Here is a 20326-nt window from a genome sequence, read left to right on the forward strand (position 1 = left end):
GACAGATTTACTCAGTGTTCCCAGGATCAAAACCAAGCCATGTGAAGCAGCTGTTAGTTTCTATGCTCCCCACCTGTGGAACAAGCTCACTGAATACATGTGGTCTGCTAAAACTGTTAGCTTATTTAAATGAGGCTTAAAACATGATTGCTTACTGCAGCTTTTCAGTGAAGTAATTTCTTTTTAATGTTTAACTTTTTATTTGCCTTTTGTTTTATTGTCTTTTAAATGCAATTTCAATGTATTTTAATGCCTTACTTTCAGTGTATTTCCATGTCTCCGTAAAGCACTTTAAACTGCCTTGTGTGTGTGAATGGTGCCATATAAATAAACTTACGTTGCCTTTTCTTTCACACTTTCTTTAATAGTGATAAGCTCATCATCTCTGGTTTACCATCATCCCAGGGCAGTTATCCACCATCTCTACTTTTCACCACAAGAGGGCAACGTAAAGTCTTATAGTTGGACACATTGAATTGTGGTGCACCTGCTTTGTTGCAATTTTACTAGGTGGATTGCTGTTTTATTACAAATAGATGACACAAATTAAATATGAAAGTAATAATCAGGTGTAATGAGATTATATTAATATTTGCTCCATTAAAATGGCATTAAACTACCAAGATGTACAATTGAAACAATAAAAATCTGGTATAACACTTAACAAATATGTGTCAATATAGGTTGAAATATAAAATATTATTGGCAATTTAAACAATCCGAAGATAAATGGTCAAAAAATACTCACTTAGTATCCATGTGCTGAAACTATACATTATTCATAATGTGAACATTTCATGATGTAGTGGTTATTTTTGTGGGGAAAACCCTTTAAAATATAGATAACTTACTCTACATGAGCGCAGAGTCAGTCACAGGGCAGCAAGGCTGAAGCTGGCAGGTTGAGTAAATTAATCCGACAGACTTTCAATTTCTTATTTACTAGTTTCAGTTACTAAATGTGATTCTGAATGGCATTAAAAAGGGAAAAATTATAGCAAAAATGTTATACGATATTGGGCATAACGATTGATTACTGACCTTGAAAAGAGCAGTTGGACATAAATAATTTGAACTATTAAATAATTTGGCTCATGTCAACTGACCAAGAATCCGTAAGGTAATGAAGATCAGATATACTATTCTCTTTTTTGTTCTGAACGGCTTAATAGTGTCTTCTGTAGCTCTGGAGGAGCTCTGTCGAGTTGAGAAGATAAATTATTATTCTGGTTTTGGTTTGAGTCTAAATTATGAAAGCCGTTTAGCAGACACCAGAGTTTAACAAAAGATGCCAACCTATATTTACCAGTTGCATCATGGTAAATGTAGGAACCTGCTTTTTGAAGCCCGACTGATAATTCTCTCTTGCAAGTCTCCCAACTTATTGGAAGTGAAATGCTACTTAGCTGGAGTGCCTATCTGGGGACTTCTACTTTCATACATCTGAAATACTTCCATGTGTTCTATTGTTTTCTTTTTTCTCCCGAACAAGAAGTCAAGAAATACAACACAAAACACAACTCTCAATTCACTGTACAAAATCTTCATTTTTTCTTTTTTTCTTCCTTAATGACATACAACAGGGGACCCGTAAAACAAAAGGAGAAAGTCATTTGATACAAGCTAGAATGCAGTTCAAAAATATATAATAAAACAAAATTAATAAAAAGCAGGTCTCTTATCCCTTGTAGTTAGAGGAAATTGTTTGAATACAGCTTAATATGATGTACAAAATATCACACAGTGATAAATTGCTAATAAAAAAATAAAAACACAAAAAATGAGTCCTTTACCTTGGCCTCTGACTGGTACAGATTTTTTTTTTGTTGTTTTCTCAATTTTTCAGGTTTTTTAAATCATTTTGCTTTTTTACAAGTTATACATTGCCATTATCAATCACAAGCAATTTCTATGCCTAGCAAGGAAGAATGATTCACTTATGATACTACAGTATTCTTACATCTTAATAATCATATTCATAATCAAACAATGAAAAGAAATGCAAGAAAAATAAACAAGGAAATGATGGACATTTACAGCATGTAATGGCATCTCTAGTCATCATGTACAACCTCTGTTTCTTTCTTCTTCTTTTTTTTGATGTGTCATACTGATTTGTCTATACTCCCAGAGTGAGGATGCAGTGGCTCAGAGTGAAAAGAAAGCATCAGTTGCCATCAGTAACTCTCACCAGCAAATAACTGTGAGCCACAGCATGTTCCACACTTACAGTTCCTCTAGATTAAGTAAGAAATACCTGCAAAACATTATGTCTGCACCATGTCTGTAACCAGTGCATCCAAAATTAGATGTTGTGGAACCAAATAGTAGTTAAATGAGACAACAGGGCAGTTATACCCAGCAGCAGTACAATAACGTGTTTCTACCTGGTTGCTCTCTTCTGGCAGATTTGTGTCAAAGCAGGATATTATCTAGTCTAATTCCAGACAGAGAACAAACCTCCACCCTGTTTGAGAGAAAGGAAAAAAAGAAAACTCTGAATGCTAGTGTCCCCAGTGATTAAAAGAGGAGTCTTTACCTCTAGGCTACTTTGAACACTTCAATCTAACCTCTGACTCCTTGTGCGACCCTGTAATCTCGAAGAGGTGGAGGTGCCCTTTAACCAACTGATTTAACACCAGATTTGATCAGTATCCTCAAGGAAATAAGATAAAACTACCTGTCAAGTCATTTGAAGTCAGGACGGCTGTTGAGGGACAACAAACATGCGTCCTACAGTTTTCACAAAGCGGCACATAAAGAGAGATGAGTGCGAGGTGTTTACAAAATTATAAATATATTCCTGCACTACTACTGTAGTCCATGACTTGCCACTCTTTTCTCTAAAAAAGGAACCATGTTACCACTACAACTATCCAATAACTGGGTTATGTTCAGAATAGCAGTTCTGAGTCACATCTGAACCCCACACACGTTAGATCAATAGATTCTTTATTTTCCTATCTCAAATGACAAAAGTGACTGAAATCAAAAAAGAACTTCATTCTTTTTTCCCCCCTTTTCCCAGCATGCCTCTTTGGACACACAAGGCCAGCTTCACACCATTAGCTCACCGGGTAACGTGCTACTGTGCAACTGATGCACGTCATATATGACAAGAGGGCACCTCACCTTGACACACAAGTGAAGGTGGAATAAATAACGACGAGCCGGAGCCGAGCAACGCCTACGAACTGGAGCTGACTTGAAGATGAAATGAAAAAGCAGCTCTCTCTTCTGAAGAAGCTATTTAAGCCCAGGTGGCCCTCACTGTAATATCACTAAGATCAGCTCTGTACACTCGTCAAGCTTGAAATAATACGGGCCGACATTATTCACAATCCTCTGATGAGAAACATACAACAGTGAATGTTGCTTCTGAAATGTGACCACACAGTATCTCAGTACAAGTTAATGAAATGATTCAACGATGAAATGTCATTTAAAAAGTTGATTCACTCAATGTATGTCTCTCTTACACACTTACACACACACACACACACACACACAAAACAGGTCCCTGATTCTGACTCAAGACTAACAAGGTCTTTCATAGCACCGTGATTTAACTAGTGCATATACAAACACACTTACACACACACACTTTATGTACAGTAAAAAGCAGCAAATGACACAATTGTCAAGCATCATTTGCTGAGAGCATACAGACTGGCCTCACACCCCCTCTGGTCTACAGACTGTAACTGTGCTCTCATGATATCTATCTTTAGCTAGTAAATGTGGTGTGAGAGCATCAGCCTGCAGAATCGAGTTCAAACTGTACATCTATAGAAATGGATCATGATGATGATGATTATGATGATGATAATATTCCCTCCATTTGTGGAAATATGTTTATGTTGTACAGCAGAGTGACATTTGATGTCACGCATACACAAATAGAGGCAGAATCATGGGGTCGCGAAAATACTCAGACGGACATTGAGACTTGGCGATAAAGTTGAAATTAAAGCTATTTGTTCAACACTGGTTAGCGTCTGTCTAGTGCCTCCTCACACGCAACAAGTTTAACATTCTCCAACCTTTGAATACGACACCACACACACTCTCTCTGGAGTCTTTGGAATGTAATACATTGATTCCCCCGATGCAGAGATTGGTCAGGTGTTGTCTGCTCACACTGGGAACATTTACTGTTTTAAGTCATGCCTACATACCTATGTTAGCCACAAGCAATTTAACATCTGTTCACCATTAAAAGAAGATCTCAAATGAAATGTGGTGATGCGTTTGTGCGTTGCGTGTGCTGTGCAGGGCGAGTGTTTCCTTGGTGGTTCTCCTTACAACACAAATTGTGAGAGTAGTGTGTCAGCAGTTCAAGCACACAAACAAACACACACACACACACACAGTGCTGTGTAATAATCATTGGCAGACTGAAAAAAAGCAGAACTGAATATTGTAGTGTAGAAAAAGTGTTCATCCAAACATGATTATTTGAAAACAGAGCAGCTAGGATTTTAAAGTTATAAAAAAGCGGTGTGATTAGTATTACAAGAAGTCACTGAGGCATCATAAAACGGTGAGGAATTGAGGGGAGGTGACGTCCTGTGGCAATGACCCAGCCAGTGGGGTGCAGGACAAATGTGTGTCTGTGAGTGTGTGTGTGGTTGTGTGGGTGTGTGTATGTGTGTGAGCAGGTGAAATTTGTCCACTGTAGTCTTCAGTCTCTTTTGGCCCGGTTGTGGGACTCTAAAAGGGAAAAAGACAAACAACATTTAGACCAATACCTGCGTGGAATTGCTCTTTGGCTGATGTATAGGCAAAATACATTGTTTATCATGCAATCAAAATTCTATCTAACGTGGAGATTTAAAAATTAATCATTTTTTCCTATTGTAAACTGCAATGAGATAAAACAAGGCTTATTTCTCCAGTATCACAAGCTAAAATATCATTGTAGAGAAATGTTTTATAGTAAGGTGATCCAAGAAGGAGGAATTTAGGATTTCCAAATTGGCAAATTTAAGCCAAAGACAGTTCAAATACTTTATATTTATAAAAAAGCATTTGTCATTCTTTAAAAAGCAGTTTTTTATTATATTATAACATGCAGTTAAAGGATGTGATGAGGTCAACTGTAGATTTACTTAGAAATCATATACAGTATGTAGAGATTTGTATATACTGTGTTTTAAAATATGAGGCTGAAGGAATTATAAATAGTTCTAAAACTGTAAAAAAAAAAAAAAAATTCTTTTAAAAAGACTTTGTAGCTGGTTCACACTAACTTGCAATTCATTGTGTGCATTGTCAGATTTCAAAGTAACTATAAACCATTTTGTTCTTCACCCTCCTGCTTGCCTAACACAACCCCCCGCCCCCCCACTCCAATCTCACCAGAATGACGACAGTGCTGTCAGACAAAGATCTTTGCAAGTGCATCTGCGCCGGCGCTGGCGATGAAGGGCTGGGAAGAGTGGAAGGCCACATCATGAATGGCCTCGTCGTGCTTCTTCCTGTGGGCCGTGATCTCCTGCACGCACGTCCTGTTGTCGAGCATCCACAGGCGCACTGAGCAGTCGTGGCCTGCAGGGGGGGTTAGGGTTAAAAAAAAAAAAAAAAAGCCATAGCACTGTTAAGGTGTATGAAGACCACTGTGTTCCACATTTCCTTTCCTTCTTTTGCTACAATTAGGAAATATTAAGAAAGATTTCAGCTTATATCTTAATGTGGCCCCGCCCCCATTTGTTTAGTTTGATTATGTAAACTAGTATACATTTGGAGTTGATGTTGTGTGTTTTTATAGTCTAGTACCACAAAAAATGTTCTTTGTTTTGTTAATTATGTCTAAAATACCCACTGATCTACATATTATAGTTATTACAATAAATAATAATGAAAAAGTATTATAGTATTAAAATGTTAACAAAAGTAGTTGAATTGCAGATCAGTGTGCAAAGGAGTGAGAATAAGATTTATAGAGTGTTATTTTAAATTCAATCACCATTCTTCTTGTTGTAGGAGAAATCAAGTTCTAACTAGTTTAGATAAACAAGCCTTTTCTCAATTATTTAATGAAGAGAGAAAATAAAGTTGGGTGGTACTCACTGCCAGAGATGAGGTAAGTGCCTTTAGGGTCTGTAGTAAGACAGGTGACCGCATCCAGGTGGGCCACCATTGAGTGGACAACTTTACCTGTAAAAAAAAAAAACACACACACATCCAGCTCATTTAGATGCATTCACCTTGCAGAAAAAGTAGAGAAACTGTACAGATGACAAGTAAATATAAACCTCCTCCTGCAGATACCTGTCTTGTTGTCTAGGAAGCGGATGGTGCGGTTCTCGTGCGCAGTGATTGAGACGGGCTCAGATGGGTGACTGACCACACGGTTAATTAGTTCGCTGCCTGCAAAGGTAGAAAAACAACTTATTTTAATGTCACGTGTTTAATTTATATATCTGCTCATTGGGTTAACCTCTTAGGTGGTATTACATCATGTTCTACTACATACCGTCCTTGGTCTGTGTCTCTAGTGCTGTGATGCTCTGCTCTGTGTTTAGGTCGTAGAGCAGTGTCTCACCACCATCAAATGACACCACCACCTGGTTGGGGTCAGAGGCCACAAAGGCCACTGAGGTGGGCGTTCCATGCTCTGGGAGGAAACAAGCAAAGATAAAGATGTGTCATGTGTGTACAGTTACAAAGACTGAAAGCGAATGTACACTCAAAACGTGTGGCTACCTCTCTCCTTGTTGAAGACAGACAGGCAGGGAGACGAGTTCTGGGGGTCCCAGAGGCGAATGGTGCCATCGGCTGAGCATGAGGCAAGACGATGGTGGACCGCAGAGTAAGTCAGACCCCACACGCTGTCCTCATGTCCGGCCAGCACACTGCTCTCAATGCCGGGATCTAGATGCAGACACACACACACACACCAGAAACAGAGATTAAGGACAATTGGAAAATGGAGTATCACAATTACTCCTTGACAACTAAATAATACAGGTCAGACTGACTGACCATAGTTATCGTAAGGATCCACATTGAGATCTGGCATCTTCCAACACCGGACAGTTCCATCCAGACCTCCACTGTAGCAGGATTCTCCATCCTCGCCCATTGTCAGTGACAGAACCGCACCACTACACAAAAAGACAAATGCATCAGACATTTCACTTTTTCTGTGTATGTCAGTGACAAGTTTGTGTGTATGCCTCAGACTCAACTCACCTGTGCGCTCTAAATGTGTAGATGGGCTCAACATCTAATGCTGCGTTCCTGTGGAGGAAAACAATCTTTTAAAGTTGCTGCTTAGTTTGTGAGTTTGCTTCAATTTCACATTAACATCGGTGCCATTGATTAGTATGCTATACATATAAAATAAATTAATTTCTTGTCTATCATTTCCCTCTAGGTGATTCTTACTTTTTGGAGTGCATGGCCTTGTTGAGGTTCCACAGTTTTAGTGTTCCATCCTCCGAGGCTGTGAGCAGCACTGCTTGGCTGGGGTGAAAGGTCATCGCGCGGATGGCATCAAAGTGGCTGCGTAGTGTGAAACGAGGGTTCCATGTCTTCTTAAACTCCTCTCGGTTATCCTGCATCTGAAAGCACAACATTTCTAAAAGTGAGTGTGTGCTCATCGAGATTGAGTTACATCCTGTGTACTGAACTGAACAAAAGTGTAATTACATCCATGGAGAGATCGTTGTCGTTGGCAACAGTGAGATCAGCCAATTCACCCAGGTTCATGTCTCCTCCTCCAACGGCATCCATAATGAAGACATCAGAGGAGAAACCCAGAGCGCCACCTGCAGGTTTGGAGGCGTAAAAGCATAAGAGTCATTTCTGCAACTTGACAGCTCCTATAAATACAAGCTGAGGTAACAGTACAATATAGCAATGAATATTAGATCTCCATGCCAAAAGTCCATGCATCCTGTTTCCTTACTCCCACACTGTGTACTGGAGGAAATGTTTATAGCTGTTCACTCCCACGTGGCTTTTAAACAAGACAGCATCTAAATGTGAGATTTAATGTCTAAGCTTCAATCATGCGTGTGGGATTCAGGGGAGAAAGTGCATAGTCTGGTTTTCTGTGGGGCATATTTGGTGGGGGACTCTTACCTTCCCCGGCACGAGCCTGTCCCGATACAGAGGGGGGCGGGGTAGGTTTAGGGGGGAAGTCCGACATCATGCCTTGTAACTTGTTCCTGCGGTTCTCTGAACCCGGCAAGAGGAAAGAGACACAACACATCCAGTCATGCAGAGAGGTGGAGGAAGGACGGAGAGACCAACAGATGGACAAATGAGACAGACGAAGGCAAAAAGATAGACTTCACTCTTAATACGTGACACGCAGAACTTAAAAAAAAAAAAAAGACTTTTTGTGAGAGGATGAAATCAATAAAAGCGCAGGACTACAGTGTAAATATGACTCAAAGAATGAAATGTGGACATATAAAAAGAGAAGGCAGCATGCACGATAGCCTTTGAAATGTCCCCGGACCACAGAGGATATGCCTACAGACAGAGATGACAGCTACACAACGCTAAAGAGTCACAGACTGACAAGCTCGTGAAACAGGACAGAGAGACAGGTGGTTGGGAAAAGAGGTTGGTTTTATTGACAAGAAGAGATGCCAAGACACAATGAGAAGTAAAAGATAAAAAGGTGAGCAAAGGGGACAGGAAAAGACAGATATACTGGTGGCAGTGATTCTGGCAGTGCTGGTGCTGATGGTGTTGCTATGGCAACAGCATACCTAACTCCCGGCCGTCCCCAGAGATCCGGGCCTCTCCCGCCCCCTCCCCATCCTCCCCTGAGCCCAGGAAGTCAAATTCACTGAGGGCATCTTCAGAGTCGTCTTCATCTTCCTCATCTTCGGGGTCCAGGTCTGTGGTCATAGGCTCTGAACCCATCTGGACAAGGAGTGACAGAGAGAAACACAGACGCAGAGAAAAGCAGAGTTACTTTCAGAAGTCATAACTAGACGTTGACCTGATTGATTGACAAACATTTTGTCAACCAATCTTCATTCTCTAATTCTCTCTAATTTGGTGTCAAATCATTAAATCGTACCTTTACACGAGACTTCTTGTTCTTTCGAGGTCCATCAATGCAGTCGGTGGTCATGCCTTGGAAGTCATCTTCCTCGTCACTGTCGTCTTCATCATCATCCTCACAGCCATGCAGGAAGGGGATCTTATCGAGCACTGAGCCACCCAGACGTTCTTTAGAGCTTTCCTTGCCCGCATTCCTACAAATGGACACATACTTTAGCCTTTCCAGTCCACATTAAATTATAGGGACAAAAGTTTATTTCGGACAAAGCGTGAGGCAGCATGACCTGAATTATACTGTTTGAATGTTACTGTTTGTTTGCTGTATTATTAAAATTCTACATTACAGTAAAGCCATGGTTTTTGGTAATGTTATTGGACTAAAGTTTTACGTGTACAAGAACTCAGAAAAGTTTAGATAACTTGAACAACTTGAAAATCTAACAGAAGCTTTCATCATTCAGTTTGACTTTTCTTCAGGGAACACATGAATAATTTTGACAAAACTACCAGAGGTTACTATATTGCTAGGTTTCATCTTTGGATGGCAATACAATGTATGTTGGCAATGACAGGCATGCACACATACTTCCAGATAACAGATTTGTTCTACTTTTGTAATCTTACCATGTCAACATGATGGAGGATGCACTCCGTTTTACACATCTTTTCTGCATCTTGTTCTGTTGGCTTTTGAGATTAGGATGTACTATTGTTTCACTGTCTTCACATTTCTGCTTGTACAGATACATGCACTAAGCAGCCTCGTCCAAGAATGTTCAGCAATGATGTTATTAATGATCAAAAGCTGAATGGTAATATAAACCTTAGCACACACTTATGCTGCTGTATCATCATTCTTAATAGTACATCTCTGATACATTATTGACATATTCCCCACAAAATGTCCTTCCTTGATAAGATCATGGCTGCCTTTTGTTCTCACATACAGAGACATGTTTTTACTTGTGCTGCACAATGTGGGTATTGGCTGTGTCATCACTATTCTTCTCTGTGGAGCAACAGTATTTGTGTGTATGTGTGTATGTGTGTGTGTGTGTGTGTGTGTGTGTGTGTGTGTGTGTGTGTGTGTGTGTGTGTGTGTGTGTGTGTGTGTGTGTGAGTGAGCAAGAGCATCTTTATTTCGCAGTCTCACCTCTTGATTTGTTCCTCTATCTGTCTGACCAACAAGGACTCTCCACCTGCACGGGGCTCAGGCTCAGGGGAGGCTTCAGATGGTGGAGGTCCGTTAGACTCAGGGCTGCTCCGCCCAAGCAGGGAGCGTACACGCTTTGAACGCATGTCCAGGATGGTGTCTGAATAGCCCACTTCCTCAAGATATCTACATTCAGAGGAAAAAACACACATAAATAAATATGCATCCATATAAATGACTCCTTTGCGTTGATAACATCTTTAATACCAAAAATAAACAATTTCAGTACTGTTGGAGCACAGTAGTGTGGCAATGAAATGGAGGGAGCTGATAACAGAGGTGGCTTACTTGCGTAGTAGCTGACGTCCCTCCTTCCAGGACATCTGATTGGCTGGCTCGGCATCTGACTCAGCTGGCCCATTGGGAACTATAGAAAATAAGATTGGTCAATAGTGATGCAACAGCAAGGCATGAACAGAAAAGGTGAAAACTTGCTCAAAAAGTACAGCTGCAGGAAGAGAAAAAACAGCAGTAATTCTATATTACTTCCAAATGGCAGATAATATAAGGGGATTGGGTGAACATACATTGCTCTGCCTCTGTCTCTGGTTTCTTGTCTCCAGGACTCTGGTCATTTCCTGTCTTCAGCTTTTGGTGCTTAGACCTGCAACCCCAAAACAGACCACATGAGGGCACCATGATAAGCAAATACAAGAAAGATTTGACTATCAAATCATTATTCCTAAAGCACGTAAAACATTAGGCTGAATGGACAACATAAGGAGAGACAGAAGGAGGTCGTTTCTGGCATTTTGTCTTACCTCTCTTGTTTGAGGGCATACTCCAGCATTTTGATCCGTCTAACCAGGTCCTGTTTCATATTCTCCTGCCCTTTCCTCTCACCCTGTAGGAATGCCACCTGAGCCTGAAAACACATACATGTACAAGGGATGGTAAGAAACATACTATGTACTCTCAGGAAAGCATATCAGAACCACTCACAGCTGTATGTGATCACTAAATCAATTTACATTGACACCATAACTGCAGTGAAATGGATAAAAAAGCGTGTTATGTGTCAATTAAGCCAAGTAAGTAAAGTATTTGATATCAGATCTGTTATCACAAGAAGAGGCCGTGAACTCCAAGGAGAAAAGTTTGATGTGACGAGCAAAACAAACATGAGTTCTTAGAACCCAGAGGAATACATGTAAGTAGAGGGTTGTGGGACAGGGCTCTTATTTTTAACTTCTCCTAACCAAGGCCTCACTACGAATCTGCAGAAGAGGAAAAACAAGACACAGACCGGCCAAATTCAAATACCTACATTTAAGACACATCCTTCCTTTGTGCGCTTCCTCTCTCATTTTCCGTCCGTTTCCTTCCTCACTGAACTGACTGACTGATTTTTTTTTACCTTGAGAAAGAACTGCCCCTTCATTGATTTGTCGAACAATTAAAGGATTTTGTAGGAAGGTAAAAAAGTGATAATGAGAGAGTGCACACTGACGACACTATCAGGATTTGATAAGGACTATCTTTAGGCAAGGTCTTCCCCTGGGTAAGTTATCATATGGCAAGACTTGTCTTGACAGGGACATGAAAGTATGTGGGACTAGATGAAAAATTTACAGCACTCAGATTTACAACAAAGGTTTAAAGCATGCTGTGTTTTACATAAGATGATGCTTGCCGTTGGGCTGTTTTGGAGCAAAACACGGCAACAAAAATGCTTCCCTGTACTAGATGGAGGAAAAAACCCCAAGTATAAAAAGAATAATTAAAAAAACATTAATTCCAGTTAGAAGTAAAATAAAAAGGCTTAACCCTGTTTAAGCAACCCTCGTGCTTTGCGTGCAGGTGATTGTAGGCACAAAAGTTCTGTATTTTCACTCTTTCCCTCTCGTTCTCTCTCTCTGTGCCAAGTTGTGCTGGAGCATTAATACTGCTTGTTTTACAGTCCATTTCTCCTCTGTACACCCTGTCTGTGTCCACGAGTCTGCCCCCACACGCATACGCAGTTCTGTAAAACTAGAACAGTCTAAAAACACTATCTCATGGGGCAGGCACTCGGTCCACTTGAGAGGGTAGTCAATCATCCAGGAAAGTGCACACATACAGACACAGTCATGTAACCAGCTAGGAGGGCTGGTGGATAATCTGCCAAGCAAACCTTACTGCTGCTGCTGAGTAATCCTGATTAATGCAGTGTGATTTTTATATGCTTATCTGAGAATTTTGGAGATAATTGTTCAAGCTTGCGCGTCAACACTGCAGGCATGATCTATGGTTATGAAATACAGATAGCTTTATGGAGTTTATAGCCTATAAGGAACAGTTGAGTTTGTGCAAATGATATAAGGACCTTAAAATAAGTAAAATAACTAAGGACCAGTGTGTATAGTGTAGTAGCATGTAGTGGAACAGACTTGGTAAAAATGGAATATTTATAAGTATGTATTAATTAATGTATAATGACATAAAAATAAGGATTGTTGTGTTTTCATTACGTCAGAATGAGGCTTTTATATCTACAGAGGAAGTGGTTCCCCTTCAAAGGAGGCCACCATGTTGCACCTGTATGTTTCCACAGTAGACCAGGACGAACAAACCAAACACTGGCTCTAGAGAGGGTCTTCTTTTTTTTGTTTTTCGAGGCCACGGTAGTTTCTCCTACACGCTTGGAAGGGGAGGGGAGGTTACGCAGAGGGTAACCTCACTGCTAGATGCCACTAAATCTTGCACATTGGTCCTTTAACTGAGTTTATGTGAAAGAGGCACTGAAGGATGGGTAGAAAATTCATTTAACAGGCTAAGAAGACTAGTGAAACAGTAGAAAGTCTGCTTGCCCTTTAACAGACAACAGTGCAATAATAATAAAAGTCGCTGTGGTTGATTAATAAAGTTAGCTGCAACCACTGCTAAGCTAAACTAAGTTAAACTAAGCTAAGCAAAACATCTCCAGCTGCACACAAGTAGCAATTGTGAAGTGTTAGCTTAGTTTTGTAATGGCGGGCACAATACTGTGTTTGTACATTTCAAACAAACTGAAACACTTGTTCCAGTCTGACATAATCAGACATAAATGAGAAGATGCTAAAATATGAGCACAGCAGTGTCATAGTGTGGGTCCAAATATCAGAAAACATACACTACCCTGACCCATATACTGGTTATACATTATTAAAAAACAGATAGACATATTTTCAGAACCACATAGCAATAGTTTCTCTATCAATATGGTGTAACATTCAATCAAGCTTGAACTAACATCCACAATAATGACAAAAAAAATGTCAATTGTTTGGATATAGTGGTCTGCTGTGGGTCAAGAAGAGGACATTAACCTGCCATACTCAAGATAAAGTCAAGTCAGCGACTACAAATCTTTTTACTGAACCAAACAAATGTATTACGCCCAGTCAAGTGCTTTGTAATTTCCACCTCCAAGTGGAATGTGTCTACTAACTTCACCCTTAAGGGGCAGGAAACACGTTTCCACTCCTACTCAAACACAGACGAGCTACAACCTGCTCACACACACAGATAACCATCACACCCCTGTGCACCAGTGTCATACTGTGTTCCTAGAGGGACAGGTTTCCACTGGCTCATATCTCTGACACAGCTATGTCAGACAAAAGAGAAGCAAAGTTGCATGCATACACACAAATATACACGACAATGTGAACACACTGAGGCACAAACACACATAGTAAGAACTGCTTTTTCCACACATATATATATAAATATATAGTCAAAACAGGAATTAGTGTGTCAAAAGGTTTACTGCTGTAGGTCATTTCTAGTCTGATAGTTACTCTTTCTTTGACTCCAACCTTGTTTTACTTGTTGCTCCTTTCTACACTATTTTTCTTTGAAAGTGGGAAGGAAAGTGGTCCAAAAGGTGAAATATGATGTTAGAGTAGATTAATAATCCAAAGCACATCATGGCTTTCTTTGGAGCAAAAACAAATGTAGCTCTGGATTTATTGGCTAGAGGGAAAAATAATGTCTTAACACTAAAAGCTCCTACGAAGGTGTATGGGCCGGTTGCTAAGTGGGCCGCTTGAGCACTATGTGGCCCGCTTGTGCACACACACACACACACACACACACACACACACACACACACACACACACACACACACACACACACACACACACACACACACACACACACACACACACACACACACACACACACACACACACACACACACACACACACAGAGAGTCTGTGAGTCCAGGCCTGTTTTTTTATTCTCTGTCCAACCCTGGAAATTTTTGGCCATGCTGCATTTCGTCAGAATACGGGATTACAATGAGGAGATGTCACATTTGTACTGTTTTCAGCTTTTATTGGTCCTTGTTATTCTGCCCTTTCCCTGATTCAGACTGGGACGTGCTTGTTTTTACTTGTGTGGTATCCGTGCCAGCAGAAGTGAGACTGTGAGGTCCATTTATCAGCTAAAAGAGAAAAGGTGTTCTTATTGAGAGATTAATATTGGTAATAATGCCTCTAACAGTTGCCAAAATATCACAGGATAATTACACTTCAGTAAAATTATTACAATTATGTTGATCTTTATGTGTCACTTGATACAGTCCCGCTAACATTGATTCTTTGGCTGTTTTCTTTGTATTATGTTGGTAAACTAACAAAGCCTAAAGTACAAAAAAAAACTCATTGCGAGCAAGCCTGTCGTGCCATCTGATCTCTCCTTCCTGTGGGTGGATTTCCCTCTATGTGGCCTACCAATGCTGACCTTTCCAGAGTTTGTTGTAACATGGAGAGCTGACACATTTAGCCTTCTCCATCAGACTCTCTCTGCTAGCTGCAGAACAGGGTCAAGGGCAGCTTTCGTCCTCCGTTGGCCACCCTCCATCTCCTCATCCCTTCATACCCGAGACAGAATCCATGAGCCAACAAGTAGAGCAGTGAACTTTTCTGGGACAGTGTGCTTTGATGGAGTGTGTTCAAGTGTGTCGAGTGTGTGTGTGTGATTGTAGCATTTAGTTAGAGAATGGCATCCCAAAGAGTTGGGCTTACTGTCTAAGCTTGAATAGAAGGTGCTTGATAAGCATGAGGAAGCAAAACGTACTGCATGTCATGGATGTTTTTAAGTAAAAGAGGAAAACTCTAATTGTGAGATTTTCACGATTCAGAGGAATGAAACTTAGAAAAACAATAATAAAATGGGAATTGTCTGTAGAAAAGTAAAAAGAAGGAGATAAAATACTTAAAGAAACCCTTAATACCAGGAGTGCTGCAAGTCTGTGTGAGTGGGAGGCACTCACTGTAATAATGCAGTACATATGGATGTCATATGTGTGTCATGGCTGAGAGCGCAGAGCTATTAATTAGAGATGTGTACCCAGGGGCCCCCTGGGCCACAGGAAGTGATGTCATTTGGGTCACCAGTAATCTATTCTACACAACTACTGACACTGTTAATACAATTAAATAGACATAAATGAAAATGATACAAGAGGAGCAGGTAGAGGTCTGCCCTGTTCCCTGTGGAGCAAGTATAGTGACTTGTTCTGTTTGTCTATTAAAGGATTGGGTAAAAAGAAGCTAATGACAACAGAGCTACAGCAGCAGTGTGAGTTGATGAAATACAAAAGGGAAAAGCTTCTTGTGTGTCTGAAGGAGAAAGGGACAAGGCCACTACCACCTGTCCCCTGTTCTGCTGCCCAATGGTTATGCTGGGACGTCCCACCTGACCCTGAACGGGGAGGGCCTTCATTCCTGGCCTGTCACTGGAGACACAGCACCACAGGTGGCCTTTCACATGAAAACACACTCACAGCCAACACATGTGTGACAGTCACAGAGACACCGTAGGCTATAAACGGGGGCATTCCTGCAAAAAGTCGCACAGTCATACGATGACAATGTTAGCTCCCTGTCAAATATTAGTGCCAATGATGTCTAAGACTTTGTGAATAGCTTTCTTACTAGCTGTTAATAGCCATAGATGCTATAAATGTCATGTGTAGTTGACATGTGAGCAGACACATGTACAGTATGCTGTTAAATGTATAGGATATAGCTGTGGGCCGCATTAACCGGCATGTTGAGAGCTCTGTGAGCAAGCTGGCAACAAAAGCCAGAGGGCTGTGGCCTGTGGGTGTTTAACTGTAAGCTAGGTCATTTTTTCAGCCTGGCAATCCAGTGATCCTCTCTTTCTCTCCGCACAGGACGTGGTGCTAATTGTACCCGTGAAACCAGACGACGTGCAACAAATACACACACGCAAAACAAAGTTCGACACTAAGCTCTAATGGCATGTCGGACATGGCGATGGCCTGTTTCTGACTTCCATTCCCACTCCTCCATACATGTGCCCATAAAAGCAGCGAGCGCAGCCGCTTTGTTATTGTTCATCCATATTTGATCACACTCCTATTTATAACTGCATAGGTTTGCGTTGAGGGGAAAGTGAGAGGTAGAGTTCCAGAAGAGAGGCAATGATATGTTTTTTTCTGTGGGTTTGTCAAACTCGTGAACTCCGTAAGTTCATCTTAATTACAAGCAAACTGTGGTCACAGGAGGAAAAACACATATGGATTCAGGACCGAAGAGGACCACACTTCAACCCGAACGCAGAGCGAAAACATATTTGTATGTATATATGTATGTTTTCCTAACCTTTCTTAATCCTGGAACAATCTGATGAGTAAGCACAATCCTGTCTAGCAATGCACTGCCTCACACAGTTACACGCATGCCCGCATGAGAGTTGCACAGTGCCACCTCTGTCCTCTAATGAATACCTGGGGCTATTAGGGGACTCATGTCTTGCTCAAAAACTTTTCTATAGCCAATACACACAGGTCCACAAAGAGTTTTCTTGCTATTTCACTGATTCTGATAATAATCTCAGACAGTCAAAAAAGTATTACCGATTTTAAAAACACAACTTCATAACATGCCATGTTAATCTACCCTACCACTGACTTATCCATCGTTCAAAGCGAACATTTTGATTCCCTGACAGACACGCATTTGACTCTAGACCACTATCTGTTAAGATTATGTCCTAATGAAGTCCATTGGAAGGGATTTTAGCTGTAATGTGTTGTGATTTAGTGCAACGACTGCTATCTGTCTGCAGTGTGTATGAAGAGAGTGCAGCCTATCTTTAAAAGGTCACCCTGATCAGCTCTCCCATTGTGCCAATTGTTTTTGTGAATAAAATAACAGTAACATCAAATTAATCTTCATTTTAGTGGGGAATCTCCTCAAATAAGAACCCCACTTTTGATAACTGAGGCACCAAATGCTCCCATTTCTCAGATGTAATGATTTCAAAGGGGAACTGACAGCTGTGTGTGACACTCTCATCATCTTCTAGCCACAACAGCACAGCCACAGATCACTTTATGATTTGTCCCTGTGGGGTATGAAAACCAGATATGTCTACAAACAACCTGTGTTTCCACATAAACCATAAATACAGTCCAGATTGAAAGGAACCTGGTTCAGACATGTCTCTGATGTGTGTATCTGCACCGATATCAGACAGACACTGCAAGGTAGCCACACCTCAACTCTTGTTTACCCACCTTCTTTATTTGCAGGGTAGATTGCATTTACAGGACATCATTAACCTTTATCATCTAATTTATTGATTTGTATCTGACACTAACTGATTATATGGGTATTTCCAGACCAAAAGGCACATATTAATGCTTACTGAAAATACTGTTTGTTTTATGTTTATAGGCTACTGGGGGTTGTTGGTTTTTTTTTGGCCCCCTTTATTTTTATATTATTGAACTGAACAAGCTGTAGCGACAAGTTGCACATAAAAAAGACACATATTGCACAGCAACTTTATAGATTTATGATCTATTTATTTGGTTTTAAACTTTATTGACCTCGGTTTTTGTAAGAGAGCTCTTAATTGTTTTTTTTATTTATTTTATTGAGACAGTTTCGTGGCATTGATGCTTTTTCTCTTTTCTGTGTCCTGTTTGGTGGTGCCTTGGGTACATCTTTATGTCTCTTAGGTTGAATTTGTTGTCTCTACTGTACATTTGTTTGTCTATTGTAAAAAATGGAGGACATAATCTCATCTCACTGCAAAACAAATATACCAACGGGTAACAATAAAGTAACCTGAACCTGATTTTAATTGACTGTCTAGTAATAATAATAATAATAATAATAATAATAATAATAATAATAATATGGATAATAATGATATGGTGTCACATTAGCCTCGTTAGCATTTTAGTCATCCTGAATCTGATCCAGACTGTAGAGCACCACTGTCACAAAGCAACACTAAAAAGAAGCTACTACAATGTCCGTCCTGGCCTTTATTTCAAACGCAGGCTAAAAAAAACAAAAGACAAACACATTTTACCCTGAGTTCGTCTCTCTCAGCCTCCCAGCGGTATTTCTCGGCCTGGAAACGTCCCCACTCGTACTGGATGAAGTGCAGGATCCCAGGAAGATTCATAGCCGCGTCTCCGTCCTGTAGCTCCCGAGACTGCGACGGTCCAGCCATGGCCGCCGCCGCCGCTGCCATGGGCCCGGTCCCCGCCGCTGACATGGCCGGGCCCGGTGCTGCTTTGGGCCCGTTCGGGTTGCGCCCCGCTCCGCTGCTGCTGCTGCCACCTCCGGAGCTCGGGTTTGGTCCTCCGCCGGATCTGTCCGCCTCCATTTTAACCGTTCAACCTTTCGCCAGGATAAGAAGATGGGAACGGGCAGAGTGTGCGAACAATAATAATTATTATTTATTTTTTTTAAAAGTCCCCCGTACCCTTCTTCCAACCCAGCAGCACTTCACTAAAAGCTACCCTCCTTTCTTCCTTTTCTCACGCGCACACAGCAAAATTACTATTCAGTTGGTAAAATACTACACTTCCGCTTTCACACCTTCAAGATAAAATACCATCAAGTTCAATATTTCTAACAGGGCAGCCTCCATAAGCATTACCAGGAATGGGAAGGTTACTTTGGAATATGTAATAGGTTACAGATTAGCCTACTAGTTGTTACCCTGTTTAAAATGCAATAAGTAATATATATATTTCAATTACTTAATAATAGTGTAACTTATTACATTTAATTAAAGCTAGGCAAAGCTTTATTTATATAGTGCATTTCATACCCAGGGGCAAATCAATGTGCTTTACATAAAAACAAACATTTGACAGTAAGAATTGGAAACAAAAAACATAAAAACATACAATTTGAAAAATAAAATTAAAACCCAATAATAGTAAGTGTACAAATTAAGCCAACAAAATTCTAATTTCAGGTCTTTTTCATGGATACTGACATGATTTATAAGGGAGATAATTTCTTATAAAGCAAGATTTATCTCTCATTTGTAAATGTATTCATTAGTTCATGTAGAATTTGGAAAATAACATAAATATATTTTATGAAAAAAGTCAATAATCTGGCATGGGTTTAATTGATGACACCATTTACACCCATGTCATGATTCATTTACAAAATATACAAACATATTGATTTCAAAGAATTAAAAACCGCAATATATGTATTCAATACCATGTTAAATATTAAAAAAATAGGAAAAACTCCTGGGCAAAACCTTGAATGTCTGACTTCAGGTAACCCGCTTTGTAATCATCAATATTTTGTAATGGATTACAGATACATTAATTTTGTAATTAAATTATGTAACGTTGTTACATGTAACTAGTTACTCCCCAACACTGATCATAACATAACATAAAGATGATTAAAGTAACACCAAAACATGGCTATCTCACAAAACCAGCAGTAGGAAGATTACATTTACTCAAATACAGTATTTTTGAACAATTTTGTAATTTACATGAGTATTTCCATTTTCTGCTACTTTATACTTCCACTCTACTAAATTTCAAACATTGTACTTTCTACTCCACTAAATGTATATAGCATTTCAGATGAGCTATTTACATAAACTATTATATGATGAGATTATAATTGCACTCCATTGCTAAATAGTAGCTCTCAACCATTTAGTCTCCTTGTTATGTTTCAGATGTAGTTGTAAGCAGTTCCACCAAAGACATATTTTGTTTTCCAAAATCAAAGATTAGATAAAAATTCCAAAAACTATGAACGGATGTATGAATCAGAATTTTTGTTTTTTCTTCTTTCCTCTC

General features: G+C 40.0%; 1 protein-coding gene across 1 annotated transcript; it reads right to left on the bottom strand.

The window, feature by feature from the left end:
• Positions 1-1528: 1528 nt before the first annotated feature.
• On the bottom strand, positions 1529-19004 carry strn4 (striatin, calmodulin binding protein 4). Its single transcript, XM_062418479.1, has 18 exons — positions 18565-19004; positions 11005-11108; positions 10771-10847; positions 10532-10610; positions 10184-10369; positions 9047-9224; positions 8730-8886; positions 8092-8187; positions 7657-7775; positions 7393-7568; positions 7198-7245; positions 6988-7109; positions 6709-6876; positions 6479-6619; positions 6274-6372; positions 6073-6159; positions 5362-5550; positions 1529-4713 (listed from the first exon to the last, which is right to left on the bottom strand). Exons 1-17 carry the CDS (start codon positions 18862-18864, stop codon positions 5381-5383), a joined length of 2307 nt encoding a protein of 768 aa, XP_062274463.1. The 5' UTR covers positions 18865-19004; the 3' UTR covers positions 1529-4713; positions 5362-5380.
• Positions 19005-20326: the final 1322 nt, after the last annotated feature.

This window comes from Scomber scombrus, chromosome 5 (assembly GCF_963691925.1).
Source record: "Scomber scombrus chromosome 5, fScoSco1.1, whole genome shotgun sequence".
Lineage (NCBI taxonomy): Eukaryota > Metazoa > Chordata > Actinopteri > Scombriformes > Scombridae > Scomber > Scomber scombrus.